At 34.0% G+C, this 15,047-nt stretch overlaps 1 protein-coding gene and 1 long non-coding RNA gene across 2 annotated transcripts in view; one reads left to right on the top strand and one right to left on the bottom strand.

Moving 5' to 3' along the window:
• Positions 1 to 15,047, top strand: part of LOC127861407 (uncharacterized) — a 132,245-nt gene that overhangs the window by 43,731 nt on the left and 73,467 nt on the right. The gene's annotated exons all lie outside the window — the stretch shown is intronic.
• LOC127861392 (kynurenine/alpha-aminoadipate aminotransferase, mitochondrial-like) lies at positions 1,316 to 13,358 on the bottom strand. The gene is made up of 11 exons (XM_052399840.1): positions 13,114 to 13,358; positions 11,687 to 11,786; positions 11,101 to 11,169; positions 10,453 to 10,576; positions 10,005 to 10,079; positions 7,338 to 7,613; positions 6,534 to 6,616; positions 5,699 to 5,795; positions 5,097 to 5,223; positions 2,979 to 3,184; positions 1,316 to 2,530 (listed from the first exon to the last, which is right to left on the bottom strand). Exons 1-11 carry the CDS (start codon positions 13,184 to 13,186, stop codon positions 2,477 to 2,479), a joined length of 1,284 nt encoding a protein of 427 aa, XP_052255800.1. The 5' UTR covers positions 13,187 to 13,358; the 3' UTR covers positions 1,316 to 2,476.

The raw sequence follows: 15,047 nt of genomic DNA, 5'->3' as shown, positions 1-15,047 counted from the left end.
ATCTTTATTCGAAATTGTTCTTCACTATTTAGTTTATATATATATAGCTATATTAAAAATCAATGACGTTCTGAAGTACTTGCCCCTGTAGCGCAATCGGTAAGCTGATCGTCATTTTGTCCCATTATTGACCTGAAGGGCAGTGGTTCGATCCCCACAAGAACCTTTCACTTTACTTTTTTTCTTCTAATATAACCATTTCCTAGTTTATTTTTTATTTTTAATTTCAGTAGAAAAATATAATTATCTTAACTTTATACCAAAACTATCTCAAACACTTAAACTTTTAATTAAGGTTTATTTTAAGTTAATCCTGCATTGCGGTGCATGATTGCGACTAATTTTAAGTGTGCAATGGGTAGATTTGACCCCTCTGAAACACTTGAAGAGAGCATAGCTTTTGCGAGTAAGCAGCTATACCCCAGCATCAGAAAATGCTTCATGCTGCTCTTCGTTATGCCTGTCTCCACCGCAACTGCAGAAAGATCGTTTTCCACAATGCGAAGGGTCAAGACATACTTGCGGAGTACAATGGGGACGGAACGCTTGTCTGGACTTGGACTCCTTAATGTATAAAGGGAAAGAGAAAGTAACGCTGAGCATGTGGTCGACATTTTTGCACAAAGAATAGATCGAAGATAAGCATTACTTTTCAGGGTGTAGTATTGCACATACAAGTGGACCTGTGTTTTATGTGAAATTAGAGGATGTTTTCTTTTTAATAAATTACACATAGTCCAAACTGGTTTTATTGATAGAGTTAAATAAAAGTTTAGCATGCTCGCTCAATACTCAGCGAGCATGCTGTTGTTTCATTCAAACAGTGTTTATTTTACAGTTTAATTAAAAAAGAATTTAATTTTCTTTTTACCAAATACCCCACATAAAATCAGTTTCAGCAGAAAATAATGACGGGCTTAATTTTTTTCTTTTATCGGTCTTTTTCAAGCAAGAAATCGACGAATTCAATTGCCAAAACGTGGCTGAAAGATAACACCAAAACGCACCATCTGCAATGAATTTTAACAAAATTTTCTAGGGGGAGGCCCCCCAAACCCCCCTAGCAGGAGGGGGGAACCCCCTCCCGCACCTACCCCCCACTCGCAGCTTCGCTCGTGCGTATAATTGAAATAGCCTCAGGAACGCCCCTGGCATCTATAAACTTACAGTTTTCTAAACGTAATTTTCTTTGACAAAACATGGGCGCATGCAAACAGTTACCGATTGTATTCAGTCACATAATACATGATCCATAATAAATTCAAATATTAAAACGTATAAAAGCAAATTGAAAATGAAGGAACAAACGGAGACATTCCTCGTCTTCAAGTTTATTTTTTCACCTCTATAATATCACAAAACATAATATCATTCCACTACTTGGTATAATACCATAGCAACCAATTAAAAACGTTTTGATAAGGAAAATACAGTAATTATTCACTGCATTTCATATGACATTATAAAATTCTAAATAATAAACAGTAATAAATATGAGTACAAAATTCTAAACATTATCAAATAATACAAAAACCCAAGCACATGAATATAAAAACAAGAGTGTTAACAAGGTTTTACCATTCAGTAAAGCCATATAAGGAAAACTGCCCCACCCAAAGCGGCCATGTTTTTCATTCAACTGGAACCATTTTCGAACTCGTCCAAGATATTATTGGGACACGTGTTTTGACCAAGTTTCATGAAGATTGGACTAAAAATGTGACTTCTAGAGTGTTAACAAGGTTTTACTATAGCCATATAAGGAAAACTGCCACGCCCCCTGGCGGCCATGTTTTTCAACCAACCGGAACCATTTTCGTACTCGTCCAAGATATTATTGGCACACATGTTCTGACAAAGTTTCATGAAGATTGGACTAAAAATGTGACTTCTAGAGTGTTAACAAGGTTTTACTATAGCCATATAAGGAAAACTGCCACGCCCCCTGGCGGCCATGTTTTTCAACCAACCGGAACCATTTTCGAACTCGCCCAAGATATTATTGGGACACATGTTCTGACAAAGTTTCATGCAGATCGGACAATAAATGTGACTTCTAGAGTGTTAACAAGGTTTTACTATAGCAAACTGCCACGCTCCCTGGCGGCCATGTTTTTCAAGCAACCGGAACCATTTTCGAACTCGTCCAAGATATTATTGGGACACATGTTCTGAGTAAGTTTCATGAAGATTGGACAATAAATGTGGCCTCTAGAGTGTTTACAAGGTAAATGTTGACGACGCACGACGCAAGACGGACAAAAGGCGATCACAATAGCTCACCATGAGCACGTTGTGCTCAGGTGAGCTAAAAACATTAATAGAATTAAAAAGTTGAGGTTTTTATTTTGGCATTATCAGGAAAATATGTGTACTGGCTTACTGTACAACGTGTTGCCAAAATAGCCGGTGATTTTTAATTGCATATATTACTGAATGTTGCTTTTCTCTTATCGTACTTTGTTGCTTAATACATTCATCTAGCAGATTGTTGCTCCTCCTGTATCAAACCTGCAAGTCTTTTAAATGCCTGAAAAGTATAGATTTCATTTTATAATTTCTACTGTCCACTTTGTCAAAGGTATATCTCAATTCTGTTCAATTTAAATCAACCCAAAGCATATATATGTTTTCTTAGCAGGAAATTACAAATATCAGACAGCTATTACCAGTATACTTTTTGTATGGTCGGAAGCTGTCATCGTATTGTTAATGCAACATTTGTGCGACATGCTGCAAAATGTATGAATATGCAAAACGAAAAAAATAATCTTTTTAGCAGGTATTACAGCGAAAGTGTAAAAAGTACCATAGCAACACCTTACTTTAAAGTTCTTTTTTCCTAATTTAGCTACAGCCACAATAGTGTGTGATTAGTTTTACTACCCTTTAAAACATAACATTAACCTTGTTTAAATTATACATCGATTGTACTAGTACTATACATACCATATACATTCACAAAGCATGAAACTCACTGTATTCATATCCTCTTCTGTACACGTAGAGTAAGACGCCCGCACATACTGACTGGGCCTTCTGTCGTCCAGTTGGAATGCGTTGCCAGGGACAAAGAGCACCTCTCTACTGCGTGCCTTCACTGTGATCATCGGATACGTGTCTGGTACCGCTAACTTTAGCCACAGGAACATGCCACCAGAGGGCTCTGACCATTCAGCAAGACCTGAAATAAAGCACTGATCAGTATTATTAAACAATACAAACTAGTGTAAGCTGTTATGATTTATTCATTAGTTTTCATAAATGTACATGCTTTGATATAATTATACATGTATTAATGATAATTATAATAAAAAATAGTAATACTTATTATAATTATAAACTACGGAATCCGGATAGTGCTATCTATAGTCTCGCCCTTCTTTCATCAAGGGCGACACACCACACACGAAGCGATACACGATATTTTGCGCGACAGTCGCGGCACCGCACGATATTTTGAGCGACAGTCGCGGCGACGCACGATATTTTGCGCGATACACGAAGCGACGCGCGAGAATGCACCACGAAATATAGTCCTTATGTAGGTAGCCCAAAAGGCGATATATCGTGCGTCGCCGCGACTATCGCGCAAAATATCGTGCGTCGCCGCGACTATCGAGCAAAATATCGTGCGTCGCAGCGACTGTCGCGTAAAATATCGTGCGTCGCCCCGACTGTCGAGCAAAATATTGTGCATCGCAACGACTGTCGCGCAACATATCGTGCGTCGCCGCGACTGTCGCGCAAAATATCGTGTATCGCTTCTCGTGTCGTGTGTCGCCCTTGATGAAAGAAGGGCGAAATTATAGATGGCACTATCCAGATTCCGTAATAAACCTATACTGGTAGTTAAGTAACACATTGTGGGTGTAAACAACAATGAATCAAGAAATGTGTCCATCGTAAACAGGTTCCCCCGCTTAATGCCTTGGGATCCATATATGGTCATTATGTAAACTCCACAACAGTTAGTACATCAATAAACATAAGGCAATATCTAAAAAAAAAATACAAGAGTAAGAGTTGGTTATTGTACACTGAACTTCCTCTAAATCATATCTTCCTACCTAAACAGTTTCAAATATCTTGTTTTCAAGATATTGACCAGACAAAATTAACCCACTTAAAATAAGGGCTATAACTGTAATAATAGGGTGAACACGATTTAAGTTTATTGTGCACTGCACTTCCCTTTATGAGATATACCTTCATATTAAATTGACACAACTTTTATCTTTTTTAGATCTGCTCCGTACCAAAATATATTAATGGGTAATAACTCTCAAAATAGGGGAGCAAGAGTTATGGCTCTTGTGCAGTGCAAAGCTTCTTAATGACCTTTGAGGTTATAAGACGGGTGATTCACATGTAGTCAGTTGTTTTTGAAGTGCATGGTGAAAAACAAAATCACAGTCCAAATAAGCTTTTGTATGGCCGAATTGGACCTCTAAGTTTGACCTTGACCTTTGTTACATGGAGACTGATTAAACACATACGACATGTCGTATCCTCATGATTATCATGGGGGGGGAGCTAAAAAAAAGACAAAAATACATGAAAAAGTAACAGTCTAGACAAGCTGTTTTATGGTAATTTTTTATCTTTGACCTCTTTTTGTGACTTTGACCTTAAACGTATTGAGACAGTTGTTAAACATGATCATGTCATGGCAGCTAATATTTCACAAGGAAACTGGTTGAGTTATAGAGAAAAAATCATAAAAGAGACATATTTTAAGAAATTCCATAACTCAAAAGTGCCTAGAGAGATTTACCTGGTTACTTAAATTGTCCTTATTTCTTGTTAATATTTTTTTCAGAAAGTTTGATGGCAATCAAATGAAAACTAGTTGAATTTAATAGCAATAGGAAACCAATACGTGAGGATTCACTGATGGACAGAGAGTGTGGAAACAACATGAAACCCTTTGGTGGCATAAACAAACGTGAATAAATTCAAAGCTACATCTATGTTAGTAGATCTCTGTTTAATAATATACATTCATTTAGCTTAACATTGGAAGATATTAGAATACATATTTAGACAGCAGAATTTTTCCACAAAAATAGATAACAAACATTTAAACTAAAAACCTTTCAAGTGTTTTTCGGCGGCTCGTATACACTGGTCCTTCTTCTCTTTGTAGAAGTGAGTGACCTCACGGACATGGTGGTCAAAACCATCATAGCCCCAGTGACTCAACACTTGCAGCAGCAGCATCTGGAATACACAGTGCGCAATGTTTGTGGACAAATGAACTCTAAAGCTTTTTAGTTATTAAATTTTCAATGTTTCCTTTTTCTTTCTTTTAAATTTTATTCGTAATTGAATACAGAAATACTTTAATTAAATATTTTCAGTTACAAATGCATACATTCACGCTTCAACATTTAATGAGTATCTATTCTGAGTACTTTTAGTTCAATGAAATCTGACATAGGTATTTATTCATATACTCAAGCTCGTCAAAGTTGTGATGAAAACGCCCCCTCTCCTCCCACAAAATATTCATTTTAAATGTCTGATCATAAACAACATTGCACCAGCATAACTTTATATCTGGCATGCATCACAGAGGCTTGTATATGAAAGGTGATATCACATACTAGGACCATTGGCATGCGTTACTGAGGAGAGATAAAACCTACCCGAGACAGCGAGCTGGCAGGCGTAACAGAAGAGAGGTAAATCCTACCTGAGACAGAGAGCTGGCATGCATCACAGAGGCTTGCATGTGAAGAGAGATTCGCTCCAATATAATCTTCGGACCTGTCACAGTGCCAAGTCTCATGCTGTTCAAATAGATAGAGCAGAAGCATACCGGGTAATGTTTAATTAAAATTAATTAATACTTTGAATGTCTAGTAATTCATTTATAGTTAATGGTTTTCAAGTCCATTATATTTAATTTATTGCTAAATATTTAAAAATAATTTTCAACTGCATTTTATTTCTGGCTCAAAATTTGATTCACATTAAGAATGTTTTTTTTTTAATATTTTTTATTTTGCAAAACAATCCATATGAAGTTAAATTAATTATTCAGTGGGTATACATCTTTGATAATCAAACTGAAGAGTATCTTTGTTCAAAATTTTACCCTAAGATCTCCTTAAGGAGCATTATAAAACCAACCCAGGACATGTTTTCTGACAAGTCAGTAAGTATAAAACCTTTGATACATGAAATAAGCGCTTCTCTTTCTAAGGGGCTAATTTTGTGAGACAATATTGCCCGTATATAAGTTTATCAATATCTTCAACCAACCCCTACTGCTAGAGATATATCTGACCAGCTAAAGCCTTTCAGTGCTGAAACCAAATTTTGAAGGCCTTTGCAAACAGTTTGGATCAAGATGAGACACTACAGAACGTGGCGTCTCATCAGGATCCAAACTGTTTGCTATTATGATAGTATTCTTTGAAAAAAAATGAAGAAAATGCTAATTTTAGAAATTTAGCTGGCGACATTTTAGCAGACGACAAATTTCCCAGCATGCACAGGGTTAAACTTCAAATATGCACACATACCCAGAGGATATAAGCTTTGAGAAGGAGTCAAATCTGACCACTCGACCATCCACATCCATTGACAGCATGCTTGGCACATAGGGCTGAAAGCAGCACAGTGAGCAAGATGAGAATTATTAGTCATGCAGAATACTCACTTTTCATTGGTTAAGCCAGGTCACACGATAACTGTGTATTATTGTTCTTCATATGATATCAGTAGCCTTTATATGTTAATGAGTAACATCTTTTAGTGTAAATTTTGTAGAATTAATTGAATACTTCTTAGATTTTTTATTTGCAGACACTGTATCATACCAACCAGGCTATTACACTAAAAATATGTGATTGTTTATTTATGAACAGTTATCAGGAAAATAATCACTAAGTACAGGCTGAAGTTTCCTACTAATTATTAGTGAAACAAAAAGTCATACTCATAAAGTGACATAATTCATATAAAATTATAATTTCATTGAATTGTATGTCTATACAAAATTCTTAAAAATAAAAACAATGCATGATTATAAGTGTTTCTATTTAACTGTATTAATTTATTGTTACCAAAATGTTACCATTGCACTTGCAGTTGAAGTACTTTCACTTGTGACAAAACATGAACATGACATAATATTTGTTGAAAATCAATACACGTATTCAGACAATATTTTTTTTTAATATTTAAGATGATATACATCTAATAGAAAGTAAATGTCTTCATTTTGTAATACAAAGAATGCACTACTTATTATAAAATATCATCATGACTACACATTCTGCTAGGACGGCAGCAAATTAAATGTACCCCCGGTATAATAATCTTACTTCATTAAACTGTAAGTAATAGTAGGGATCATCTTCAAGTATTAAGAGATCATATTTCCGAGCAATTTCATATATAGCTTTCTTTCTGTTCAACGTCAAGCCATGTCCTGTTGGGTTTCCACCATTTGGAATGATATACAGGAGTTTTGGAATGTCGCTGTTTTTATCCTTGACATCTGAGAGATTCCACTTCGACATCGTCTTTTCAAGGTCACTTGGGTCAAGGCCATTGCTGTCTGACCTTACAGGTAAAAGGTCACAGTCCATTGGCTTTAACTGTTAAAAAAAATAATACAAATTAAATTTACTTGAAAAAAACTCAACACAAATCATGATGTTATGGGTCTTTCACTCAGCTCCATCTCAATAACAAAATTGATAATTAAACATTTCTTTCTTTTTTTTTTAAAGTTACATGATTTGTTTAAATAATTTTTTTGTAGAAATCGGTAAGGGGAAAAGAGTGTTTACTTTTTAAAAGATCTTTCGAAAATCACATCATTGAATTCATGTAATTGATCAGTTAAAAAAGTATAAAAATAGTATTTTTGTGAAAAATACAAATTAAGCTTGTGTTGTTCAATACAATTATTTTTCAAAAGAACTGATTCTATAATTGATACCATGGAACTGCCTCAAACATATCTCAATATTCATCAAGTTGTTAATAAAGATAATCTAAAAGAAAAAACAATTAAACACAAACCACAAGCAATTATGGTAATATTTTGGTGCAGTTGACTAAGTGCACTTTTGACCAAGATTACTTGCAACAAGATGTGTTTGTGAAACACTATGTCCCCGTATATGACGTTTGACCTTGAAGGATGACCTTGACCCTTCACCACTCAAAATGTGCAGCTCCATGAGATACACATGCATGTCAAATATAAAATTGCTAGCTTCAATATTGCAGAAGTGACATTACATGAGCAATTTTGACCCATATATCTGACCTTGAAGGATGACCTTGACCTTTCACCACTCAAAATGTGCAGCTCCATGAGATACACATGCATGCCAAATATCAAGTTGCTATCTTCAATATTGCAAAAGTACTCATAAAATGAGCAATTTCGGCCACATATATTTGACCTTTGACCTTGAAGGATGACCTTGACCTTTCACCACTCAAAATGTGCAGCTCTATGAGATACACATGCATGCCAAATATCAAGTTGCTATATTGAAATATTGCAAAAGTGTACATTAAATGAGCGATTTTGACCCATATATTTGACCTTTGACCTTGAAGGATGACCTTGACCTTTCACCACTCAAAATGTGCAGCTCCATGAGATACATATGCATGCCAAATATCAAGTTGCTATCTTCAATATTGCAAAAGTTATTGCAAATGTTAAAGTTGGCGCAAACCAACCAACAGACCAACCAACAGACCAACCAACAGACCAACAGACAGGGCAAAAACAATATGTCCCCCACTACTATAGTGGGGGACATAAAAATAACCAGCTGCCACGTCAGTCAGCATGTACAGTGTATATGCAAACTAATTTAGCATAAAGCATATCCAGTTGCCTATTTCAGATGATTTAAATACAGTTAAATTATGCAGTTAAAATATAATTATAAAATATCTATAAACTTTACACAAGAGCCAAACATAATTTATGATGATTTTCCTCATTTCATTTCATAATCAGAGTTAAATGCGCAGTCATGTAATGAAATAAGTATTTAATATGTCCTACATTTACATTCCACAAACAACAGAGATGATTCTGACAGAGTGGCTTAAGTCGATCATAACGTTTATTGCACATTGCTCAAGATAGCTTGTTAATGGTATGATGCTATTATTATTTTTTAGTACGAATACAAAACTGGTAAATTTCTATATAGGTAATAAATAGGCAAAATAGTAGAAGCAAAATAAATAGTGCTTATGAGTATACTTACTTTTTATTGACTCTGAGTGTAAAGATAGTATTGTGAGTGTTAAGATAGTATTGTGAGTGCAAAGATAGTATTGTGAGTGTAAAGATAGTATTGTGAGTGTAAAGATAGTATTGTGAATGTAAAGATAGTATTTTGAGTGTAAAGATAGTATTGTGAGTGTAAAGATAGTATTGTGAGTGTAAAGATAGTATTGTGAGTGTAAAGATAGTATTGTACGTTTTTAACAACTTGGATGTTGAGATTTTTTCCCCCATTATTATCATGTGAACAATGCAGTAATGTTCTTATATTTTTTATTACAACTCATGGGTTTTTCAATCAGCAATCTAAATATAATGAGCCCAATAATTTCATTAACTCGGGAACTTAAAACGTTTAATCTTACTGTTAATAATCATTTACATGGATATGTGGTTGCATTTATTAAGATATTTAATTGCACCTTTCTATAAACTTCACCAGTAGATTCTTTTTTATGAAAAAAAATTGTTTGACATCTACAAACATGATAAATACGAAGTAAAAGATTTCTCATAATAGTCTAAATTGTACTCAAGCATCATTTCTCCATTTGAATAGAAATCATTTAAAACTGTTTTTATTTAACAGCTCCTCCCACAGTGATCCAGGATATCAAGTATACACATTTGACTAACACTATAATTATATACCATAAATCTAAACAGACAACAACTAAATATCTGTCAATACCCATTAAGTGGTAACCCATGTAAGATTACTTACAATGGCTAAGGTTCCTGAGTATACAGGTGTTTCAACCAGCACTTTATCTCCCGGTGACACCATGGCTTCCATTGCCTGTTGTAAATAATCAAGCAATACAAAAATAATGCAGTATTTGCATATCATGATAATTTATTAAAATTAATTTAACATAATAAATTAAGTAAATGCCTTAATATGGATATCATAATTGTTTGAAACATAATTGTCTTTATAAGTTAATGGCACATCTTTATTAGAAGCAACAATATACCAAATCAGAGTTCAATTTAAGAAAGGCAGTTATGTAAATACAAATGTACTCTTTTGCAAACACACTTTATATATTGTAATTAGGAAACATGCCTTGTTAAACAGATGTTATTCATCACTACATGGCTTATAAACTACATCAAGATAAAGAAATTGTTAACAGCGGTAGCTTTAAAATGAACAGCTGTCAATGTACCTTACAGATACCATCTTGACTACCAGTGGTGACTAAAAGATCCACACTTTCCATGTTCAGCAGCCCATGCTGGTTGTGTTTCCGTTCTTGCAGGGTCTTCAACCATTCAACTAACCCTGGCATCCTTCAATAATGCATCAGAATTCAGTTTAACCCATTTATGCCTAGTGGACTCTCCCATCCTTCTAAATTGTATCAATTTATGTAAAAAATTAGGGATGTCTAATATATTAATTTCTATATTTAGAATATTACTTACAGAAATTCCTTTCAGCAAACAGCGCAGACCCAGATGAGACGCTGCATCATGCGGCGTCTCATCTGGGTCTACGCTGTTTGCCAAGGCCTTTTTCTAGACGCTAGGCATAAATGGGTTAATGTAAGTTTCATTTGTTACTACTTAACACATTATGGTTATTTTAGTCAATAAATTTTGTAGATTTCTATACACTAAGTCAATTTATATGTTCATACTTGAATATGTTAAATTATGTCAAACTATAAATTTATGATTTTCGTTTAATAAATTCAACAACATTCATACTATGAGCTGAGAAATCAAACCTGCCTAAAATGACTCTATAGTACCAGCAATTATTGGTAATAAGTAACTGCATTTACAATGTCATACTCTCTGTTGAACATTACCCTGGTGTTGGACAGTACTGTAGAGCTTGCTTCATCAAAGTTGGGTTCATCTCCAGATGGGTTCCATCCCTGCAGAAAGATGCGCAAACTTGCACTGTGTCTATCATAATATTGTACCATTTGAACTGCAATAGTACAACTGAACTGCATACTTTAATGAGAAATATGCACATTGCTTACCATTACACTCAATTACATGAGAACACAATTAAAAACAAATCAGAGACGTAGATCTACGTCTCTGAACAAATCTAGAACAGAATCTGTCTATAGCATGATCATGAGTTTAAAGTTGAATTATTAATCTGCATGTAGTATGTTTTATCATATTAAATACAATGTACATTCAAACAAACAAACAACAAGCACTAGCCACGTCTTCTATGTATCTGTACCAAATGCAAGACCATTTATGCATCAACATGTAACAAGCAATAGCAATGACTTCCATGTGTCTATACCAAAGTCATGAAAATTCATCTGTGTTTCTAAGGCACTATTGCTTTGACCCAACTACATTTTGTAAAATAATATTTCATAAATTAATATAACTTACCGGTATGCACTTGGTTATCTACGTTTTTACCTTAGCTTAAATGAAGCAGACTCCACTGGAAATGTTCCAACATTTGGCATTCCACCAGCCATAGAGATCATGGAGGGGGGACTTTGCTGGAGAATAGCAGCTAAAATAGAGTATTATTGGTGACACTAAAAAATTTATGTAAAATATATAAATTTTTATTTACAATTAAAAAATGATTGGAAGTTCTGATAAAGATTTACGAAGAAATGTTATTGCATTACAATAGGAGTAACCTGAAGGGTGCAGTTCTTCTTCTTTTATAGTAATCCGTGATTTACTGTTAAAGCACAGAGGGCTCTTCAATGATACCATTTTAAGGACTTCTGTATTTTAAAATTGTATTTTAAGTTTCATGATGTGACCGTGACATATTAAAAACATTTCAGGCAGATGTAGTGTGATTGTTTAATGGGGCTCAATACCCTACAGTTGCAAACATATAGGTAGCTCAACATTTGCTCAACATTCGCACATGGCCTGATTTGATTTGCTAGTAACCATGTTACTTGTCAATAGAATAGTATTATTTACTTAATTTAAATCGACTTGTTCACAGTTTTGCACAATGAAAATTGACAATTACCAGTGTAACTAATGTCACACATAAAATACGCTTTGAATTTAAAAGTATGAGTGGTGGAGTGATAATGTGTAAGGATTGTCTTCTTCATAACCCAAGTTCAACTCTTAGGTAAACAAACTTATATTTAGCTTTATTTATATAATAATATTTGAAATCAGTGCTCCAGCTAGGATTTAAAAAGGGCAGGGTGGCTTTTTTGCCAAAAGGGCACTTTCGACGCGTAGAATTTTGTCAAAAGGGCACTTTCGAGTGCGCAGGCTTTTCTGCAATGCTTCCACATGCATTTTAATTTATATGTTATTAATAATTGTTAGAATATATTATTCCCATTATTATTAAACCATTTATATAATGTCTACAAAATGAAATAAATTAGTTACTTGTAATGTAATAAGAGATTTATCAATGATCATATTGGGGGGGGGCAGGGCGGAGGTTCGGGAGAGCAGGGCGGAGGTTCGAAGGGCAGGGCGCCCTCAAATTTAGGCCTAGCTGGAGCACTGGAAATTCATTTGAAACTATTTCAAATATTGTAGTTTTGTTTGTAAATGGCTATAATCACCTCTAAAAACCACACAAGAAATTCTTTGACAAGTCCGTTAGCATATAATAACAACACAAATAGCAGACACGTAGAACTACGTCTCAGCAAATAGCGACAACAACAACAACAGTAGCAACAACAATAATGTAACAACAAAAATAAAATGAAATACTTACAAGGGCTACTCTAATTTTTCTGACATGTAACAAGTGCATCAAGTAAAATCAGGGACCTATACAATTGTTGTAAAATCTGATGCTGCCGGTATACATTTATTAATATATATACACATATACTTACTGAGCACTCTGATTGGAGAAGGCTTCCTACCCAGACTGACCTTGTTGAGAAATCTCATGTAATTCATTTTCATGTTATTTAATTGCTTTTTTTCGTTTCAAATGAATATATTCTTTTCAAATATAATTTAAAGCCCACACACACTCATTTTGCCCTTAATGCATGCGTGTTTAACACAAAACGTATTGTTAAATGTTGGAAATGACAGCTAATTGTTTGGCAATTTTACAACTAAGGGAGAAAACCCTACGTGTTTTACCAAAAGTACTGCATTCGGTGAACATTACAGTACTAAGTAAGGGTAGCGGTGATGATAATGTTATTATATTCTACTCGTATAATATGTTATAAGTTGTAAGCACACATAAATGTATGAACAATAATCATTTCTGATGTTAATAATAAACGCATTTCATTGATTTTTTACCTTAACATATAATGCCCATAGACATATTCCAGTAGTTCAAGTTGATCTTCATTGAGCCAAAAGAGCAGACATTTACTACAAATTGTGTGCACTTTTATCTCTTTTCTACTTGCGGAAGTTGGATTAAGCTTGTGTTAGTGTCTTTGACATAAATATGTGGCATATGAATACGAATAACAAACCAAGAAGCAATGACTAATGTTTGTGAATAATGATCATATGTGTACAATTTGTGTTTCCATAAAGTACGTCATGGCCTAGTGGGAGGAGGGGTGTAAGAAAGCGAGACAGTTTATGACAGGGGGAGGGGATCAGATCACGTGTAACGTCATACACTTGTTAAAATCCTTTTCTATATTAGTAGAATTAAATAGCTTTAAAAACAATTAAAAAATGTGAAACATTTGAAATTGTTTAATGTCAACATGGCATATGAAATGCGTATCTCATGACTCTGTTGTTCACGATTTATCTTGCTATTAGTACCAGTTTTCTGTTGCGAACCTTGTTTTATGTTCACCGGTAGTCTTAAATTTCGTTATGCCGGCAGTATTATTATTTCTATTATCTGTTGCATAATTATGTCCATAAGCGATAAATTCGGACTTTCATTTTACATATCATAGTTACTATTACAATGCCAAATTTTGATGATTAAGATGTAATATTTATATTATCAAATCATTATTATTATGATGATTATTATTATTATTATTATTATTATCATCATTATTATTATTATTATTATTATTAATATAAAGTTTAGTTAACGTAATTTTGTATCCTGTGTAGAATGATTGCGTCATCGTAAGATCATCCAAAACTTAAACCTAGTGTATATAAAAACAACAGGAGATGAGTGATGTACATGTATTATATAATTGTCAAATCAAATTTGTGTTTTCCAATTCAATTTAAATTGAGTTATTGCTTCAAAGAATAACTGTTGCAACCGTTGACAATTATTTATTCTACTATTAAAATCATTTTAATACTGTGATTATTCTTTTAAGTGGATATTATATATTTTAATACAGTTTGATAGTGTAGCGTGTTTATTAAAAAAATAGTTCGAAAGTGTGACATACTTTTTATTTTCTTTTTTATTGGGGTGGGGGTTGTGGGTGGTGTTGGGGTGGAGGGATCCTAGATTTGTGACAGTTTCTGACATGGGTAAAGGGGTGAGTAAAATGGTCATCATGGTGACAAATACTTTATGGACGGTTCCGTTGCTGTAATAAATACAATAATGGATCACATGGCTAGATTGTTAAGCTTACCGTGACCTTTACAAAAAACAGTTGTTTAACTTTTTAACATATGATAAGAGCACAGGTAAGATATTAAACTAAAACATTTTGCATTGGAAATTCTTACGTAACTCCATAGCACCCAGTACCAGGCACAATAATATGCACCATGGTGCAACAGTTTCATACTAATTTTCCCAAAATATGTTGTTTTTTTTTAATGAGCAGATCATTTCGAAATCTCAATTCTTGCGATA

The sequence above is a fragment of the Dreissena polymorpha genome, chromosome 16, assembly GCF_020536995.1.
Source record: "Dreissena polymorpha isolate Duluth1 chromosome 16, UMN_Dpol_1.0, whole genome shotgun sequence".
Taxonomy (NCBI): Eukaryota; Metazoa; Mollusca; class Bivalvia; order Myida; family Dreissenidae; genus Dreissena; species Dreissena polymorpha.
This window is presented reverse-complemented; position numbering and strand designations above follow the sequence as displayed.